This window comes from Limanda limanda, chromosome 3, assembly GCF_963576545.1.
Source record: "Limanda limanda chromosome 3, fLimLim1.1, whole genome shotgun sequence".
NCBI lineage: Eukaryota > Metazoa > Chordata > Actinopteri > Pleuronectiformes > Pleuronectidae > Limanda > Limanda limanda.
This window is the reverse complement of record NC_083638.1, coordinates 21,117,473-21,139,020: the sequence shown is the minus strand read 5'-3', so window position 1 is coordinate 21,139,020 and position 21,548 is coordinate 21,117,473. Positions and strand designations below refer to the sequence as shown.

Genomic DNA, 21,548 nt, shown 5'->3' with positions numbered 1-21,548 from the left:
TACAGCATGGTATGCGAGTACTAGTGTTTTGAACCGGATGCGGGCAGTCACTGGTAGCCAGTGTAGGGAGCGGAGGAGCGGAGTAGTGCGAGTGAATTTAGGTTGGTTAAAAACCAGTCGAGCTGCTGCATTCTGGATGAGCTGCAAAGGTCGGATGGCAGTAGCAGGTAGACCTGCCAGGAGGGAGTTACAGTAGTCGAGGCGTGAGATGACCAGGGCCTGGACCAGAACCTGCACCGCCTTCTGAGTGAGAAGGGGGCGTATTCTCCGGATGTTGTAAAGCATGAATCTACAGGACCGCGTTGTTGCAGCAATGTTGGCAGAAAGGGAGAGTTGGCAGTCGAGTGTCACACCCAGGTTCCTAGCAGTCTGAGTGGGGGTCAGCACGGAGTTGTCAAAGTTAATAGTCAGGTCATGGGTGGGAGAGTTTGTCCCTGGAAGGAAAAGTATTTCAGTCTTGTCAAGATTAATCTTCAGGTGGTGAGCGGTCATCCACTGAGAGATGTCAGTCAGACAGGCAGAGATTCGAGCTGCTACCTGTGTTTCTGATCGGGGAAAAGACAGGATTAGTTGGGTGTCATCAGCATAGCTATGGTAGGAAAAGCCATGTGAGTGAATGACAGAGCCGAGAGTGTTGGTGTACAAAGAAAAGAGGAGAGGACCCAGGACCGAACCTTGAGGGACCCCAGTAGTGAGAGGACAAGGTTCAGAAACAGATCCTCTCCAAGTTACCCGATAAGTGCGTTCGTTGAGGTAGGAAGAGAGCAGGGAGAGGGCAGAGCCTGAGATACCCAGGTCCTGAAGGGATGAGATCAGGATCTGGTGGTTCACTGTGTCAAATGCAGCAGAGAGGTCTAGAAGGATAAGGACAGAGGAGAGAGAATCTGCTCTAGCAGTGTGAAGCTGCTCAGAGACAGCAAGGAGGGCAGTCTCAGTTGAGTGACCTGCCTTGAAGCCAGACTGGCGAGGGTCAAGAAGATTATTGTGGTTCAGATAGGAGGAGAGTTGATTAAAGATTGCACGCTCGAGAGTTTTGGAAACAAAGGGAAGAAGAGAGACAGGTCTGTAGTTATTTACTGCAGACGGGTCGAGGGTGGGTTTCTTCAGGAGAGGATTTACTCTTGCCTCCTTCAGAGAATTAGGGAAACAGCCATTTGAGAGGGAAGTGTTGATAAGATGAGTAAGAAAAGGAAGAAGGTCAGGAGCAATAGACTGGAGAATGTGAGAAGGGATGGGGTCAAGGGGGCAGGTGGTCGGGCGGGCAGAGGTTACCAAGGTCAGAACTTGATTGGGAGACAGAGGGGTGAAAGAGGAGAGCGAAGGGGATGAAGATGAAGTTGATGGAGGTGTGGTTCTAGAAGGAGGATCAGAAAAAGAAGATCGTATGTCATCAATCTTTTTTGTAAAGTAGTTGACAAAGTGGCTTGGTAGAAGGGAGAATTTTGGATGGGAGAGCCCATCCAAAATTCAAAAAATTGAATGGGCTCTCCCTTCGACCATGTCCCGCCCTTCCACAAAATTGTGGTGATAATCCATCCGGTAGATTTTGTGAAATGCTGCCAATTATCAGACACAAACACAGATGAAAACATAACCTTCTTGGCAGATGTAACAGTGCTTAACTTGCAGTGCAATCCAGGTTTCAAAGCGACTCATGAGTCTCCCTTTTAACATCGTTGTTTATAATACTGTACATGAATATAAATAAGAACTGCAATGAACTTTGATGTACCACCTGTCTCTGGGTTTTGGGATGGATGGATATTTTGGACACAGACCGGAGATGCTTGATTCTCCTCAGTAAATCACATGGCCCTATCACAGCAGGCTGCCATGGAAACACAAGCAGCACGGTGCCTGTTTGATCTTTGGGAGAACTTCAAAGACCCAGAGCTTGGTTATTTTAACCCATGTATTGCAGCATTGACTAACCTGTCCTGCAATGCTTCAAATGGGGGAAAATGAGGTTTGCTTTAGAGTGTCTTTCATTCCTCACCTGTTATCTCTGAAGGATTTTTGCTAAAAGAGAGAAGAGAGAGTTCTGTTTTCAGAAGTCCCCGAAACTGAAGCAGAAATAATTGGTTAGGACAAACACCTCACTCCCTGTGTACCTATCCTCCATTGTTATGTGTGCATTTATATTTTATCTCTGGCAAAGCACTTAATCTGCAACCACTTGAAATTTATAAACGAGTCTTAAGTTGAAGCCTCCCATGAAATATCAAATGAGTTGTTCGCACAACTGCACCAATCTCCCCCAGACACGTAGGCGAAGACAACTAAAGCTTTCCATCATTTTTTTTTACCGGAATTCTCAGTCTCCTATTTGCTTCATACTTGAAAAGGCAGTTCACCCACTATGTAATTGATCTCAAGCCATTTTTTATGGCCATGTCTTGTTTTTTTCCCCTCCAACCAGATAAAGCACCAAAGCAAATCAGTAGAAATGATCTTTGATTTACATGGTGGCGTGCGTCTATTACAGCCTCACTGCAGACGCACAAATACAGAGGTTCTGCACAACTGCATAAACTCTACAAATACACACAGACGTTGTGCAGCATGGAAGTGTGTAAATATGCAAATCAAACAGCAGTGCTGTGCCCCTGCACATGTCAAACCCTTCTACATGAGCGCAGTCAGAGCTGCAACACAAGGAACTACAGCAGTGTACACGAACAGCATCTTGAGAATCCAGATCACCTGCAGCACTTGTTGGGTGCTTCAGTGTAGTCTTTTCTTATTTTTTTGGTGCTAGAAAGAGTATGGCACTGATATAGATTTGCTTTAGCCTGTGGCATCGTTGCAGGCACAACAAAAATGGAGTTGACATAGCTGAAGCAGAGAGATGTTTTTTATTCCACACTTTCCTCCTTTCCTTTCCCACATCATCCGCAGTGCAAGTCAGTCAGGGATTCAGTTGTTTGTTTTTAGCAACTCACAACTCAGCACTGTCTCATAGATACGGAACAAGTCAACAGAGATTCCTGCCAGGTCAAAATGTCCATCGTACACAGATATACTGTGTGACTTGGAATAGATAAACATTATCAGTGTCCACTAACAAAAATAATCTCATTTTCAACTTTGGTTTTATTTTCAATCACTGCTGTGTTTGCATATTTTGAACTGTTTGGTGTCTTTGCCTCTCAACCTGATTTTAGCTTTGGTTTTACTTGTTAACTCTTCTTGTGTTACATATGTGTTTATTTTTAATGTGAAATGAAATGTATTATTAATAGCACCATTATTGGTATAATGCAAAAAATTGCAAATAAATAATTGTGTGGCGTAAAGAATGTCTTCAGTCTTTAGCAGGATTTTTAACCAATCGCTTCACTCGGTTTCTTTGTTCATTCGTTTTCAGTTTCATATTAACTGTCTGTGTATGTTTGCAGGTGTGCGTATGCTGGACGGCGAGGTGACTGACATGGTGGAGGCCCAGTCTCTCAGCCTGAACCCCCAACACATCGACGTCTACAGTGCCAGCTGGGGCCCGGAGGACGACGGCAAGACGGTTGACGGACCTGCCAAACTCGCCAAAGAAGCCTTTCTGCGTGGAGTTACAGAGGTGTGTGTGTGCGGTTGTGTATTATGCGAGAGTTTCTGTGAGAGACGGAAATTATTTACTGCCTGTGTGGGGCTTCCTTTCAGCGGGCGATAATTGAACCGTTCAAGCATGAGAGGACACAAACGGGAAGAACAAAGCAGTTCTCGACCCTGACCGTTATGAATTGAAAGTAATGTCCTCTAAAGGGCAGACAGGAAGGAAAATATTTGACAATGAATAGAAGCAGCGCTGACAAAATTCAAAGTATGAAAAGTTCTTTATTTAAGTATTCATTGTTAGTGGGTACTTCTTAAACTGCAGGCTCATCTTTGATCTCACACTTTGTTCTTTTTTTCATCCAGGTTGTTTTATAAATTCTAAACGGTAACTGGGGCTTTCAATTACTTGACAACCATTTCTAATCAAAGGTTTCCAGACACATGCCTGATTATCTGTATAGACAAGATATTAAGGGGGGTTAATTTTGAAAACTAGTCTGTCAGCATCTAACAACCTGGCAACCTAAAAAAATGGCACACGCTGTCGTGTAATGAGTCCTGTTTTTAGCAATGGCACTTGTTTGAGTTCTTGTTGGGCCTGTGTCAGAAATGTAAAGCGAACAAGTCAACAGATTAATACGCATACAGATCACACCCTGAGGTCCCACATCTGTACTCCATGAATACATACATCCATCTTGGTATAGACCAGTTGGATTCAGGGCATGTGCCATAAAGCTGATTGGAACTGCTGACACTGACTACTAAGATAATTTGCAATGGGCCCCTTTTGAAATGAGCCCTGAAATTAATTTGCCCTCCTATAACTAGGATTCCCATTAAGATTGAATGATATTTTGTTCTTTTCTGGATAGCGGATGAATGAATGGTTCTGAGGTGGTCGTCTCTTTCCACTGGCCTAAATGTGATTTACGTTCTCATAGGGCCGAAAGGGTTTGGGCTCCATCTTTGTGTGGGCCTCTGGAAATGGAGGGAGGGAGAAGGACAGTTGTAACTGTGACGGCTACACCAACAGCATCTACACGCTGTCCATCAGCAGCTCCACCCAGAACGGCAATGTCCCCTGGTACAGCGAGGCTTGCTCCTCCACCCTCGCCACAACCTACAGTTCGGGGAACCTCAACGAGAAGCAGATAGTGAGTTGTGATTGTATCTGATTGTATCTGATTGTATCTGTCTTTCTCTGTTTCCCTCTCTCCCTTGGTATGTAACACTGAGTTTCTGCTTTAATGTGTATAATAGAACTGGGACACTTTTTATTTCCTTAGTTAAGTTCAGTAGCCCTGCAGGACAGGTTCAAATGTACCCTCTCAAATGTTGGAACCAGCTGGAGCTTATCTAGTACATAACAATATAATCAGAATTTCCGTATTTCCAACATATTGTCAAGCTGGCTAAACTTTTAGTAATTTCATGTGATCATGTTGTATATAAATGCATTTTGCATTAATATAACTGAAAGTCAACAGAAAAAGATGCATTTGAGACCAAATCACATAAATTGAGCTTATATGTACATATATACCTTTTTTGTAGTTTTGTGCAATTAGCCCTATAACTCAGTATCTGTAGCTATACACATACAGTATAGAGTGAAGTATATGGATCGGCGCATTTATTCTATTCTTTCACAACTTATTAATTTTTTCCTCTGTTTATCCTCTTGTCTTTTTTTTAATGAAAATTGAACATGTGAAAGTCCTTCTGCAGTCTTGTTGCACTTGTCACAAACTCATGTTTGTCTCACTGTCCCTGTGGTGTCAACAAAATAGTGTATTCCCCTAGTCCCTTATCCTATTCTAAAACAATTAAATACTTAGACTTAATCAATACGTTAATATGAACCTATTTTTTTATTTTAACCTTAAAACCAAATATTAACCCGGCAGTCCACCCCCGTGAGTCTACATGGATCGGAGACACACAAACACACACACCATATTACTTTATGCCTCCAGCATAGAGTTAAACGAACAGACCAAACAGACGGACAGCTTATGACATCTCAGTGACATGAAGCCGGTCCCTAATGCTTCAGTGCTGAACTCGTTTAATCAGGCTGTCACTCATGAACCAGCGAATGATAAGATGTGGAGAGAGAGGTGTGGACCTCTGGGTGATGCAGAAGCAAATATGTTAATGTCTACTTCTTTTTTTTTTTCTTCTTTTTAATTATACTCAAATTATCCTTCTCTTTCAATTTAAAGTAAGGGGGATATGGGAAGCTCCTGAATGCATAATTGGCTGCTAAAGTCAGTTCTGCCTTCGCATTTATTATTCGGTTTGGTCTGTTAAAAGATCATTTTCTGGAGTCTGTGCATTAGTCAGCACATTGAGCAGATTTTTTTTATTCCAGCTACTTTTCTATCAGTCATTTCCAGTTGCCTAGATCAACCGCCCCTTTAGGACTAACCAGCAGGGCATTGGGGGCCTTTTTCCAATCCATTATACTGTAACCCTTCTCCTTCCTGAGATGGGTTTTGCTGAGTGTAAACACTCTGGTTCTGCTTCACCTTGCTTTAAAGTCATGCATCTGCAGAAATTTCACCTGGGAGCTGCCCAGTACAACCACAGCCCTCTGCTGTGGGTCACCAGGGAGATCTCAGCCGGAGCAGTTTGATCTCGCTCGAAGACACCTCACTGCTAGTTGTTGTGGGAGGGAAAGCATAAGTTATACAATCCTCCTGCTTTGATTTCCCAGCTGGTCCGGGGAGTCATGCTGTGCGTTTTCTGCTCGTAGGTTCCTGCTCTTTCAACCATTAGGCGATTTCTGCCTCCAGCAAATTAGTATAAGATGATAAAAGAAGACGAGACGGAGGAGGAAGAGTTTTATCCTTACTTAAAGAAATTCCAGTTATCAAGATTTTAAATATTTAAATATCTGTATTTTTCAATATAGAAGCACAAAAGCACTTCTGGTAAAAGTTTAGGATTTTGATTGAATTTGCGATCCCTTCAGGTCATTTCTTTATAACGTATGACTACACGCACTGCGCAGCTTTCCCATTGAAGCACGGGATCTTGAAGTGAGTTCCTTTAACAAATGTGTGTTTAGGTTCAGGTACTGACACTGTGTGTGTGAGTGAGGTGTCATTTCATTGCTAAATCATTGTTACATCATTGTTACTGTGAATAATCTTGCTATTAATCTCCACATTCAAATGTACAGTTTAAGTTAAAGTGGGAATTTGACCGATACACAGTGCTATACACCATCTATCTATCTATAGACCTAGTGTGAACGCTTGAGGCATACATCAGTGGTGCTAGTTGGTTTACTGCTACAGAAAGTACAGTGTATTGAGTTGTAGTCGAACAATTTATTGCAAGCTACCTTCACAAATCTAGAAATTATTGAATTATACAAAGACCCTTTGATTAAACATTTCACCTTGGTTTTCGCTCGCTCTTAATGCAGGAGTGGAGTTGTTTGTTTACGGCTCAGCATCAAAGGATTCATGGTCCATGTATGTCTGCGAACATCGTGTTTTAATGGCGTGTAATCAAACTTTGACGCCACGCCAGGGTCACAACCTGTGACGAAAAATCGATCTTTGAGTAGTTTGTATGTCCATCTTTTTGTGATGACACTCATCTCAGTTTGAAGTTGATCTGATGTAAGCCCTGGTACAAGTACCTCAAAGTAAAAGTGTGGAATATGGCCACTCAATGCAAAAAAGGCTTCCTGTTGTGTTTTTCAAATTTTATTTAATTTTATTTAATTTTAGTTAATTGTATTGGACGTAACATATTCAAAATAATGAATGGGGGATGTGTTGCATTTATGTTAAATTTAAGTGAAATACAAGCCCTCAGAGAATCTGTGTTTTGGTGTCTATTTAAGACCACCGTGTTTATCCTCCCCAGGTGACCACAGACCTGAAATCGAAATGCACAGATTCCCACACAGGCACCTCTGCCTCCGCCCCGCTGGCGGCTGGGATCATCGCTCTTGCCCTTGAGGCCAAGTAAGTGCTTATCTTCACTTTCTGATTCTTACCAAGCCTCGCAATTCTCTTCAGCTGTACAGCCTCATTCTGATCTTTCATATCTGCATTATTCACTGCTTTTATTTGATTTTAATCCGTTTCTATGGAAAAGAAAAGTTCTAAAATATTATGTTGTGATGAGATTCTGAAATAATTATTCCAGTGGATGATTTTTGTTTTGAGAAAATATATTAACCAAAATATTCAGGAAAACCTGAGCCGTTTTAATTGTTACCTGAATGGTATCATGTGTGTTTTCTAACTGTAAATTATTCATTTATTAGCAACAGGTATTTATTTTGTGCAGATTTTTAGAACCTCAATTATAAATGAAATAGTCTGCTAAATCAGGCTTTAACCATTGGTCCTGCTTCATTATCCCATATTTCTTCCTTTTTAACCACCCAGCCTCTGACAATTTTCACTTGTGCTTCTACAAATGGCACAGCAAGCACAAATCGTTCTTTATGATGGACTAATGGAGGAGGAAAACATGAACATCAGAACAATCTGAATTATAATGAATCATGAGTAATTAGTCTTTTTAAGTGAGCGACATAGATTTGCATTTAGAAATGGGTTTAATTGGAGAGACTGAGCAAAGTTGCTAAACAAAAATGGCTAATTTCACTAAATTGGAAATAAGATTGTTGAGTGCAGTTACGCAGCGGCTCACAGCAAGAACAACAACAGTGAGCTCCTGTGAACCCTCGGCCTGTTCCCATCAAACCGGCAAGGTTTTCTTTCTCGTCACAACACATTTTGCTAAAGGGCAGAGACGGACTTCAAACATGTGTTGACTAATGGTTTAGTGTAGTTGAGGAAAGAATGCAAATGCTGCTTCATTGTATTCTGTATTTAATCAGCTGTCCACCTGCAGGTTGGGACTATAGGATGTATTGTTAGAGACGTCTGTTTGATCTGTGTGAGTGCCTCAACTTGATTTTAGTATGCCTGACCATCTGTCTGTGTGTGTGTGTGGATGTGTGTCTCTGTGTGTGTGTCTCTGCCTGCCTGCATTTTCACATGTTCCAGTAAAAACCTGACCTGGAGGGATATGCAACATCTGGTTGTACGAACTTCTCACCCTGCCCACCTGCTCACCAACGACTGGAGGACCAATGGGGTTGGACGTAAAGGTACTGCAACTCCTACTTTCTCGTCCGCCCCTCTGTAGCTCCAGATGCCCTTTGAGACTCATCAATATTGTTTGGCTAATAAACCAAATGCAAAGGAATTTAGAGTTTGTGTTAGATTTTTAAATGGGATCCACACCGTTCAGCTCCGTATAGTAGTTGGTCTCTAACATCTGACGATTCTGCGATCAGCAGGCCACCATTCATGTGTCCGTTTCCTCTTTTCTCTCTGTCTCTTCAGTCAGCCATTCATATGGATATGGTCTTCTTGATGCCAGTGCCATTGTATCACTGGCAGAGACGTGGACCAGCGTGGGGCCGCAGAGGAAATGTGTGATCACCATGGTCTCTGAGCCAAGGTTGGTATTACATACACACACTCACTCACACACACACAGCACATTAAATGTATCTCAAGACCCTGGTTACAAGTGTCTGTTCATATTACAGCTGTTTTTTATAATCTAGTTCACACTAATTGCAGCTAATGAGTAATTAGTTTGATTGGATTTATATGCAACCCACGTAGCCTAATCCTAATACATTGTAGAATTAATGTCATTGCGTTCGTCGGAAGGTGCCTCCAGTGCCTCACTTGTGTTACAAGCCAACATCGCTGAGAGATGTTTCCAATTTACAAACTTGGCAAGCCGCCTTAACTTTACCCACAATTTGTTCTTCTACCTTTAAATCACAACTCCTGTATTTCCTCACTGTGGCATTTCAGGCACGCCCCCTGCTGGACAATAAGTCACAATGTGCTGCTCTGATGTACACTTAAAGTTTTGGATTTGAAGAGATTATTTGAAGCAAAATATTTAAATGGTGGTTTTGATTTTGAAAAGTAAAGCGTCAGCCTTTTTGGAAAGTTAAAATTTGTAATTATACTTATAGGGGCAGTCCACTGATTTGACATATATTGTGATTTAAACGAGAAGAGGTTAACTATTCAGCATGAATAAAATACTTCTTAAAGTCATCTGCGGCTGTGGAGGACTGACTTTGAAAACAAAATCTGTTTTACAAGAGAGCTCTGGCTAAGATGGCAGCAGCACGTAGCAAACAAGAATGTATAACACAAACCTTTAATTAGAAAATGATAAGTTAGTAAAAGATAAAATATGAAGAGGACAATCGGGAATCAATAAAGATGACGTGCTCATGGAGATGAATTAAAAACGATTGAATAAAAGCAGTAAGTATGTCATCACAATAAATGAAATGTTAGCAATTGGGTGTGCAGTGAATACATTGTTTGTATTGACTGATTGTTGCATTGTTGTTTTACATTAACTCTTGCTGTGATTAAAAAGCATGACGAGATAATGCTGACGTATGATACGCAGGGTGTGATAAATTAAATCGACATTAAACTGCTCCATGACAGGATGAGATGCTCGCGAATGACTGAGCTGTCATTCTTCACGTGCGTGCGTGCGTGCGTGCGTGCGTGCGTGCGTGCGTGTGTGTGTGTGTTGGAGTGTGCACCCATGTGTATTGGTGTAGCTGCTCCGCTCTAAAGGGAGCATTTAAAAGAGAAATCATCATCTATCTATCAATTTGCATTCCTGTAATATAATATTTATTCTCAGCCATTTTATTCCTCCTCCTCCCGCTGTCGCGGCCTAAATACAGTCGAGCGTCTCCTCTTCATTATGTGCTCCGTTAAGGTTTGAGGTTTCTCTCTGTCTTTTGTACTGCTGCAGCCGTTAGCTGCTCGGAGCAGATGTTCGGAGCGTCTGGGAGCAGCAGCCGAGGCAGGTTATTCAATTTGTGTTGTAGGTGTTTAGCTGACTTACTTATTTGAAGTGAGGTGACATAAATGAGCACGTAGGGGCTCATTGTCATTAACCTAAAAAGATCATGACACTATTCTCAAGAAGGAGAAAGGAGAAATGGTACTTGAACTGATACATCAACATCTGCAATAAATCAGCATCATCAACCTTATACCAATTACAGTATTTGTCCGTTTACTTTGGCTGTAGAGTGAGCGATGATGAGGTTCTAAGTGATGTTCTGTGGCTAAGAGGTTTATGATTTCCAGACTGATAGAGGTTTTCATTTTGTGTTTTTTATTATATCAGTAAGACAACCGTTGTGTTTTCATCAGAAAATGGACTGTGCTTTGATGAATGGTGAGCACAGCGGAGCCCCAAAAAAATCCATCTAGTTGCCTTGCTGTGGCTTGGTGTTCCTGTCGGTGTTGGAACCTCTGTATGCAGGCCGGCATGGCAGCAGCCGTGCCCATAGACTGACGAATGAAGTGTAGCTGCTGTGATGTTTGAAGAATAATAGCATGTTGGTGAGAAGATTACAGGTGTGTTTGCAATGTTTGCGTCACAGTGTGAGAAGAGGTGAAAAAATAATGTTTTCACACAGGTGTCATGTTTGCTTGCTTTATAAATGTGGAAGAAGGACAGCAATTTCCCAGGGAGGGTCTAACATGCACTTTAAAAAAGAATGGAGGAGCTCGGATCACAGCGCGCACACTGACACACACACGCACACACACAGACACACAGACACTCACGCACGCACACACAGACTTCATGAATTAATTATCTGGTTAGAATGCTATTACTCCACGCTGCCTGACAACTGTCACAAGCTGACTTTATCGTGACTTGCTCGCTAACTGAAATGATGGATTTTCTCTTTTAAATACAATTTTGTTTATTGATGATCTGGACATCAGGAGGATTTCAAGCATTCTAGGAACAACTTACAACAGTACCTTTTATTTTTATACATCTTGTCTATATAAACTTTAAAGACGATTTACCAGACTTTATCATATACTTCCACCAGTGATCCAAAATATTTTATTACCATAAACTCAACAAACTGGAGTTTGGCATAAGCTTGAAGCTCTGACATATCTTTTCAGAAAGTGAATTATGATTCAGAGACTCTCTTGTTTCTCTGTAGCATACTCTACCAAATGGATGGCAGCTCTTTAGGCTTGGCTGCTTCCCAGAATATTTTTGGTGGTTCTGTAAAGCACGAAACACTCTGGATTTAATTCACATTCATTTCTCTAAAGGATCTTTGCCGTTAGGATTTAGAACAATTTGAAATAATGATAAATTGCATATTTAAAGTGCATGTGATGCTGCCCATATGTGCTGCACATGCAGAATGTCAAGTAAAAACACAGTTGAACAGAAATAATATATATTAATAATTGTACAGCACAATATAGTTCTTGTGTAATTATACAGGGGTCCTTTAGATTTCCCATAGCATGCAGCTGCTACTGAGATATTGTTGATAAAAAGGGCCAAAGTTACAGTGACTCAAGTCTGTTTACAAGTTTGAAGCATATCCCTCTGTTCTTCTCTGCCATCATGACTATTATAGTGCCACAAACATCTCTCAGGCCTTAAATCACAGATGACTGTGCTGCAGTGGTCAGCTGGCAATGATTAAAAACTTTAGCAGCAATTTGTATAAATTTCCATTTCCTCCACCTCCCTTTGTGACTCTGCCCAGAACCACAACAAAATGCATTTCAGTAGCCTAACATGAAAGTATTGAAGGGGACATTGAAGTCATTTTGCATCACAATAATTTGCAAATTCATTGTAAATTCCTGTTTAAGATTGTTTTCTTGTGTGGCTGCTTCCCAGGTCAAAGCATTTATGTTGGGCTTTAACATCTCATGGAAAATGTGAGATAAGTTCTGAGAGAGTCTCAAATGTTATTACAGCGAGTGATCACACGACATCCTGTTTATAATGTGGGCACCTCAGTGTCACTAAAACCTCACGCCTGCCTTCTCCTCCTCAGAATTGTTGTGGATGCGTGTAATCTCCTAAGCGGATTTAGGGAAGGAGGAGGAGGGGGAGAGGGAGGGGTGGGAATGTAACAAGAGGAGGCAGCTTTACTTCCTCAGAGGACACTGATTCAACAGGTTCTGAGCGACTAATCCTGTTCAAGGCCAGAAACTCATCACAGGCTCACGCACTGGTTACGAGCAAAATGTCTGTCACACACTTACCTTGAAGGAAGCTTATCCCGAGCTTAGAACAAACCAGTAATGATTTCAGCCACTCACAGGGCAAGACTAAGCAGGCATGCACACACGCAAGCAGGAACACACACCTGCGCGCCACTGTCTTAACATGTCTTTGCTATGTGTCGTTTCTCGCATTTGACAGGAATATTGGCAGCCATCTATCGATCAACATGAGCGTGGGCGCCTGCATTGGGTCCGACAGTCACGTGACCTCGTTAGAGCACGTTCAGGCGCGGCTCACCCTGTCCTACAACCGGAGGGGAAACCTGGCTATCCACCTCATTAGTCCTGCAGGCACACGCTCCACAATGCTCCACCCCAGGTACAAACGCACAACTGCATAAGCACACAGATATATATATAGTAACCGTTGGTAAACACAATGCATTTACCCTGCCTGCGTGTTGTTCTCCTGCAGGCCTCATGACTACTCATCGGAGGGTTTTAATGACTGGGCTTTCATGACCACCCACTCCTGGGATGAGAACCCCACGGGGGCGTGGACACTGGAGATTGAGAATGTGGCTGGTGCCAGCGACTATGGTGAAACACCTTCATCATTTATTAAACAGATTTAAAAAAAGCTAACTATTTTCTCGGTTCACCTGCATATTCAATTTCATTTGCTGCTTACTTTTCTGAATTATTCAATAATTGTTTGATAGTTGAAATGTCTGAAAATAGAATAAGAAAGCTCCTTCTTCACATTTCCTAAGATATCAATTTTTCATTTTTAAATAAAGACATAATTTTATTAGTAGGGTTAGTCAGTCCTACTTAATGCATGTGACATTAAGGCACACGACTCCGCCAAGTCCCAACAGTCTCTTTATAAAACCAAATATAAATTCCCTAGATCCAGATTTTTAATTGGATCCGCACCAAATTTCACACACACTAAATATCAGTCCCGAGGGTTGTGGTCCAGAAAAGTGCTCATTGAAAAAATCCTATAGTTGACCCGTCTCAGGATCCTCAGCAAACAAAAACCATCAAGTTTGAAGTGGAGCAAATGACAGACAGACAGAAATATTATGCGTTTTTTAGTCCAAGAGAGCAGATGTAGAACACTTCACACCTCCCTCCTTATGAAGGTGATTTACTAAAGTGGGACCTCTTAAAGGCCCTACACTGAGATGTGCACTTTATGACACACTTATTAAGCTCAAAGTGAAATCATGCTGTCTTCAAATTGCTTCTCTTTCCAGAGTAATTTTCTGTCACTTAATGCAGAAACTTAGAGTCTACAATAAGTGGAGGGTACATTTGACAAATTCACCCTCGGGAGAGCTAGAACCTTGCTGATTTTGACAGGCCTACTTTTTCCCTCTGTTAATTTCTTTTATTTTTTCTTTTATTCTCCATCTCTCCACTTAGGAACTCTGACCCAGTTCATCCTGGTGCTTTATGGCTCCGGCTCAGCATCATCCAGCTCGTCTGAGACGCCGCAGCCCACCAGCAGCAGCTGTAAGACCCTGGACCTAAGGCAGATATGCATTGGTAAGAATGATGTCGCTGGTCTCCTGTTTGGTCCTCACAGGTAGTTTCTGTCACAGCAGCTGAGGACTGGTAGGATAATGACAGCGTCATGTGGAGATGTGATAACTGAAGTGGCCTGGATACTATGAGGTGAACGGGATGAAATATTATCCCGTATGTGCTCAGCTGTGTGTGCTCACATTGTCTCTCTGTGCCAAATGTGAGCTGCTCTACTTAAAAGTCACACATGCATCATATCAGGAGTCTCTTTAGTATAAGTATCAACTTTGAATGAAGATCTGACTTCTGATGAAATCAAATTAAATTTTTACCCCAAGTCTTTTTCATCATCTGATCTAAGTTTAATGTTGTCCTCCACACTGCAGTCTCCTACTGAATCCAAATCCAGTTCAAGGTCTAAAGCTCCCACTAACAGTGCCAGGTCCACCTACACTACATGTTATCTGAAATAGTGACAGTCTGACCTCTACAGGCTGTCAGAAGTATGTACATACTGACAGAAAACGTCATAAACATAATCATTTGAGGGCTACCTAAATGTAATCATTAAAATTTTGATCATTATGTATTCTGTAGAGCAACAGGGTTTAAAAACTTTGGGCTTATTTTTTCTTTGTTTTTGAACAAGTTGACAAGCTGCTGTTGTAAATTACATTTTCCTCCTTGTGTTGACTCACCCTCCTGTTTTCAGCTCTGTTACCCCCGGAAGCCAGAGTCTGTTAATTGCTATCACAGGCAATGGTCTGCATCTGGACCTGCTGCAAATGGAAATGGGTCCGTCCATTTAAACGTCTCGGCAAATCAATTGCAAAGCGTTTCATCATCCGTTTGTTTTAGCAAGCAAGTGATGCACTAAAAAAAGTGGAAGTGGTAACATGAAAGTGAAATTGCCTCAAAACCATCTCACAATGACCCGTGGATGAGTGAAAACAGAAGTGTTACACAGTCAATTTGCATATTTCCAAGTGCACACTTGCTATTTTGAGAGCATGACGGACAAATGTACACAATGCATTCAATGATCATAAAGAGTGATGCTCCTTATTCTCAATATTCACCATCTTGGCTCTGTAGCAAAAGGGGAAGACAGCTTAAATGACGTCCAACAAAATGACAGGAGTATACGTCGTCAGTAAACCCTTCACTTTTAAGTCAAGTAAGAAAATCAAGAAATAAGCTGACAGAAATTTTGGCAGGCGTGGATCACATTTACATAGATCATAATTTCTGGTGTGAGCACTGTGTCGGTGTTTGTTTGGGGACAGAAGGACCCTGTCAGAGACACAGCTATCATTCTTTCACCATGTTTCCTGTGCTCTGAGGTATGAGTGACTGGGCGGGAGTCCTGGTTCTCTGTTTATGTGTCCTGACTCCTATGAGGAGGGAAAAGTTGAGTGTGACTGTTAATTTCAGTTTCTTTCTCTGTGTTACAGAATGCAACGCTGGCGACTACCTCTTTCAGCAGGGCTGTGTGAAAGAATGTCCATCGGGTTACTCAGTGGGCTCCCGACCCCTGAACTACACAGTGGGAAACTTCATATCGCCTGCTTCCGTCCCAGCCTGCCTTCCCTGCCCACCGCCCTGCCTGACGTGCAGCAGCCTGAGCCCCGAGGCCTGCCTGTCCTGCCCCCCCCACAGCTCCCTGGACAGCGTCTCTGGCACCTGCGTGCATCTCAACCAATACATGCGCGAGTCCCCTGGCAGCTTCATAGTGGGCCCGGGTAACCATGACACGCAGGTCCAGCTCAGCTCCCAGCTGCCCATCACCGTTGCCGTGCTCAGCTGCATGGCCATCATCGCCACCTTCGCTGGCGTCTTCCTGATGCTGCAGCTGCGCTCAGGCGCCGTCATCAAGCTGCCTTCTTTGGAGGGAGGTGGCGGTCTTGGGGGTAGTTTCAGCCTCGGGGGAAATAGGGTGGTGTCTTACCGTGGCATTCCGACAGTGTGGGGGGATGACGGCGTAAACACAGACTCCGATAACGAAGAGTTTGACGTCCACAATGAGAGGACTGCCTTTATCAAAACACAAAGTGCTCTTTAATGCCTCCCGCACATCCCTCCTTTTCTCCTGCTTTTAAGATCCTGTCAGGCCCTTTTCTCTGATAATTCAGGGCTGTGGTAACTGTCCTTTCACAGTCATCCCTTTTTCTTTTTCTGTCCGCCTGGGTTTTCAGCTGAGCCCCGCTCTGGGGTCTTGTCTTCCCCTCTGCTTGTGGGAGGCCTGATAGGAAGCTGCTGTCTCTCAGAGCTCGGGATGGCCCAAGCTTTGCTTTGTTCACACATCAACGCATTTCTATTAAACTGGCTCTCTCCCTCCTCTTACCCTCAATCACTCCCAGTGTCTGTGCAGAGTCCATTTCCCCCTCCAGCTCCCCTTTCCTACAGTAAGCAAATGATTATTATTTCCTTCTCACTATTTCTCTCTTTCCTTTAGTCTCAGTGCAGTAGCCAGACGAGATTGTCGATTGTGAAAAGTAGACATGTGTGTTTGTGTGAGAACGAACACATGTCTGAATGACGTTGTGTGTCTGTGAGCGTGTAAATCTGATGAATACTGTTGTGCCCTTTTATAGAGAAAACTAAAGCTGCTCCTGTCACATTAAGAACTTTAACAACTGATAACACCAACAAATATAATTCTACCCACAGTGTTGTTTGGTGACATTAACGTCCAAACGTCTGTTCAGAAAAGCCTCTCATCCTCAGTGCTTTACAAGTACATTTTAAAAATCGAAAGCTTAATAAGTGAGAAAGAAATGTCCAGACTTTGGTGATTTAAAATTCTGTGTCGAGAGTCAGAGAAACAAAAGAGGCTGAGAGCTTTCTGGATACGTCATCTGTCATCTTCCTTTTCATTACAAGACGGTTATTGAATTTACTTGGAGCGAAATCCATCTTTCATTGAGTCGCTCTTTTTATCTACAATCTCATTGTTCCATGTTTGATTAGGGGGGGCGGGGGGCTTCAGTTCTTCTATTGTTGACACGATCTGGAACGATCTCTAAGCTCTGGCAGAACAAACTGAGTCACACAACTAGCGACGTTTTTCCTGCCTTCTGGGATTCTCAATGAACAGAACGTATTGTGGTTAAGAAACTCTAAATTCTCATGGAGGGCTCCCAAGAAATTGATAAATTAAAAGCAAACTTGCACACACACCACACACAGAGAATTGCAGATTGGCTACTCTATCAACCCTGAGGCACAATCCCTTCAGGGGATATTTAATGTCTAACGTGCTCACACCCTGCGGCTGAGAGAGAAGCAGCTGAGATGCTGATGGGACCCAGAACAATGTGGGACCGTCGAGCACGTGAGCTTCTCCGAGCAGCTGGCGGCTGTTGAGTTACTTGTGATTGATTTCTTGACGGAGCAGAAATGGCAACGATACATTAAGGCTTTCCCCTTTAGTCGGAGCACATTAGCACCACAAACACCTATTATACACAGCTCATATCACAATGACTCAAAGTGTGTGTCTGTGTGTGTGTGTGTGTGGTCAAAGGTGGAGAAAAAATGAATCTGCCTTCTGACTTAAATCTTTCTTTTCCTCCCTCATCTCACGGCTCCTGCTCTTTTTCTTCAATTCTTGGATATTGTTTGGAAATCCTGCGTCGAGTCTCCACATCTCGTCAGCGTCTCTGCACTTCCTTTCCAGTCTTCATCTAATCTGAATTTCAGATCATCTCTCAGTGTACTTGCCAATTAATTATATTCTGAATGATACTGAACTATTTATTCTGAGAGATTTTTAATTATACCTTTAGGGAAGATAGTTTTAGAGTGATTTTTCTTCCGGGCAGGTTATGATCTAAAATATGCAGCTCTTGATTTAATCCAGTGTAGCCACATTGAATCTATTGATCTCTTTTTCTGCTTTGTTGAAATGCTGATTATTATTATTGCTAGTAGAAACACAGCGGAGCTTGCTGAGAGAGGTTGTCATGGTGATGACGTGCATACAAAACTGCAGCTGCTCATCCTTTTATCTACCTCTCATATCATTCAGCAAGGTTTCATATGCAGTCAGAGGAGCTGTTAAATGATTATAGAGGTCACATTATATTTAGGACAGATATGAAAACACTCAAATCTGTGTTGTAGAAGAGAAAACAAGCAATTTGCAATTCAGAAACTGTAAAGCTGCTGTGTAAATCCTAGTCCTCTATCGCTCCTGAAGTGTGTGTTTGCCTTTATGATCAGTGCTCATGGGCAGCCGTCGGCTTTGTAATAGAAAATATAAGGTTTGCCCATAGATCTTGTTGGCCAGCGTTTTAAGTGCTGAAATCGATGTAAAATAGTTGTGGGCGTTTGTTTTCCTCACCTCTTGCACTCAGTCTCTACTCAGACTGTTCCACTTGGGGTTGAAACCTTTTTCACTTCTGTCACTGACAATCAATTTCCTTTATTTTGGGGGTGAAGGTGCACAACCGCACAAAACAAATCCATTTTAATGTAACAGCATGTGTTGGGAAGCCTTCTCAGAAGGAGAAACACATGAAGACTGCGTGTAGAGTTGAATGTGATTTGAATACAAAAAGTTTGGTCAAAGACAAAAAATATATAAAAAAATCAGCAGAGAATAAAGAAAATTAAAACCTGCCAAAAATCCTGTGCAGATGGATGGAGAAGAGCTGGTGTGTGTCCTCTCAAACACAACATTGTGCCAGGAAGCCTAATTCATCTCAGATGGCCAGTGCAGGTGGAGCACATTTGGCTTATCGTGGCAGATTCCACCAGAAAGCACTAAACTGGATTGGAAACCAACCAGAGGATGTGGCCTTAGAGAAAGTTAATACTGTTTGTGTGCTGTACATTAGTGCCCAATGCCATTTAGGCTTTGATTATCCCCACTTTAAGACAGACACTCATTCAAAAATTGAATAACTGCAGCCTCAGACTGGAGACACCAAATATTATTGGCTACCCATCATGGTTAAGTGTGCAAACAACAGATAATGTTGCTCATTATCTGTTGTGGCAACAAAATTGCCTCTGCAAATTATTTTCTTAAACTCTGGAGGCTCTGAATTTGCCCTTTTAGGTGAACAATACCGTGGGACGTCTACCAGTTTGATGCCATTATTATGGATAATTGATGCTCAGTCTAGTCAGCCTTTGTATATTCTACATCTTCCCTTAGAAGAGATTCTTATTGCTTCCAGAAACACAACAGTTTCTCCAAAAGTGCACACATGAAATCATTTATCCATCATGTTGTCGTCACTGCAGCTTGATAAAACTCTGAAAACTTTAAACTGATGAACTCTGAGTATTCAAGTGTCTTAAACTTTTAAGAATATCACGGACGCAGACAGGCATTAAGTAGCGAGTGCTTCCAGAGCACGGAGAGAGAAACCATTAGCAGTCAGTGTTCTCCTTTCACTGCAAGAACGTGATGGAAACGCCACACTAAAAAAGAGTTAGAGGTTCTCTAATCGTGCCAGAAAACTGCTCCTAATTATAAGGCAACCTCTTCATTGGCACTGGAGTGTGAAGCCTGTTAATATACAAAGTTACAGGAATGTTAGGAGAAAAAAAAAGCTCTCGTTGCAAATTGTTGTCTCTGATTATAAAAGAAAAGAAGACACAGACTTTGTCTTTATATGAACTGATTCATGTCGTGCGGAGCTGAGGTCCGCCCTCAGGACGCAGCCGGAGGGGATCCGCATTAAGTCGGAAAGAGTTGATCTGAGCAATATCTTTGGCATAACCAAAGACAATCATTTCATCGTGTCTGATGCAGTGCTTAGATGCGTTTTGCTTTCAGGTTGTCACAGTCCATCGACCCGTTCGCTTGCGTTCAAAGTGTCATGTTGATCTCATCCTGTCATCTCTGCCCTTTTTGTTTTGAGACACCCTGTTCAGCAGCTGTGGCGGGAGGAGGCAGAATGTATCCCATCTCCATTAACTTAAGGGCTGAATCAGATCTGCGTGCGTCCGTGTGTGTGCACATGCTTGTTGAAGTATAAATAAAACACTTTGTGACAGGGGGCGGTGTGTGGAGCAGCCTCAGACAACTCGGTTGACCTCCTGCCGCCTCCTCTGGAGGCTCCTGGCCTGTGGCTGCACACAGTACCTTACAGATTTGTGACCTATGAATAGTGAACAAGAATGACTATCTTATATGGGACATAACTCTAAAATAAGGCCTATTTTTGTATAAATGAATGGTGCAGTGTAATTTTCTTGTAATTTAAGGATTTTTTTTTTCTTTTGCTCTTGTTTTTCTCTTTTATTTAATTGATGTCAATTATAGATTCTACTAAAATAAAGATCTATGCAAATTTTAATGTGTTTTTATTCACTTGAACAATTTTGATCATTACTTGGTGGTATTAATGTAGAGTGAGTGATAGAACAACTTTACTTAAAGTACTAGAACAAAGTAAACAGTCAATATTAAGTATAAGCCCTTCACTGAACAACCTTTTTTAAGCACAAGTTTCAGCAGTTTAAATTGAGTTATATGCAAAGTGAAAGAGCTAATGTTTGCTCTTTTGTGGAACCAACACTTAACTCTGTGGGATTTGCATGAAAGGTTATTCTGAGTTTCGTGGACTAAAAATCCCCCCTGACAAACGAGATAAGTAATAATTATACAGTATAATTTTAATGTTCTTCACTTAAGTGTTTAATTTCCCTGCTACTTAACAATTCACTAAATTTTAATGGAATCATTCCGTCACTTTTTACTCAATTCAACTGAAATTAACAACTGAAGTTACTAATAATTTCATAGATATAATTATTACATAAAAAATACAATCAATGTCTTAAACATCTATCTTTAATTGCTTACAATCTTACCGGAGTAATATAATATAATCAGACACTAGTTTTTTGAACAATTTAAAACTAGGTTTGGTTTACAATTTTTTTTTTTGTTTTAAACATTTGCTGCAAATGCTGATTTTTTTTTTACACACTAAAATAAAACGGTATAAAGTTACAGGCCCCCATCAAGCAAATAACACCTCAATTGTATGATGAAGTTTTTTTTGTAGTGGAGGAAGTTTACTGACATTAGAGAGCTGTTCATTTATGAATGTTTCCATTGTGATCATCAGGTCAAAAATATTATCTTCCCCAAGGAAGTTAGTTATCAGGATTATCGGACAAACGACTGCACAGATTACCACCAAACTAGGTCGAAAGCTGACGTTTCTTTTCACTCTTCAATGTGAGTGCTCAGGAGTCACTTTGTGCTTTTAAGTGCGATGTGTTAAATAGATTGAAAAAAACTCAGTCACCTGTAAAAGTATTTTTTTTCCTAATTTCTTTGAGGTATTCACAAAATGATTCTGTTTTGCTGAAGTCCCTGTTGTCATG

The 21,548-nt window shown here is 41.7% G+C and overlaps 1 protein-coding gene across 3 annotated transcripts in view; it reads left to right on the top strand.

The window, feature by feature from the left end:
* Nucleotides 1-20,509, top strand: part of furina (furin (paired basic amino acid cleaving enzyme) a) — a 78,458-nt gene extending 57,949 nt beyond the window's left edge. For all 3 annotated transcript variants that reach the window (XM_061067943.1, XM_061067944.1, XM_061067942.1), the window contains exons 8-16: nucleotides 3,399-3,571; nucleotides 4,494-4,706; nucleotides 7,438-7,538; nucleotides 8,595-8,698; nucleotides 8,937-9,054; nucleotides 12,859-13,038; nucleotides 13,135-13,259; nucleotides 14,094-14,216; nucleotides 15,650-20,509. In XM_061067943.1, the coding sequence (XP_060923926.1) occupies nucleotides 3,399-3,571; nucleotides 4,494-4,706; nucleotides 7,438-7,538; nucleotides 8,595-8,698; nucleotides 8,937-9,054; nucleotides 12,859-13,038; nucleotides 13,135-13,259; nucleotides 14,094-14,216; nucleotides 15,650-16,257 (1,745 nt within the window). In that variant the 3' untranslated portion in view covers nucleotides 16,258-20,509. The remainder of the gene's footprint in view (nucleotides 1-3,398; nucleotides 3,572-4,493; nucleotides 4,707-7,437; nucleotides 7,539-8,594; nucleotides 8,699-8,936; nucleotides 9,055-12,858; nucleotides 13,039-13,134; nucleotides 13,260-14,093; nucleotides 14,217-15,649) is intronic.
* Nucleotides 20,510-21,548: the final 1,039 nt, after the last annotated feature.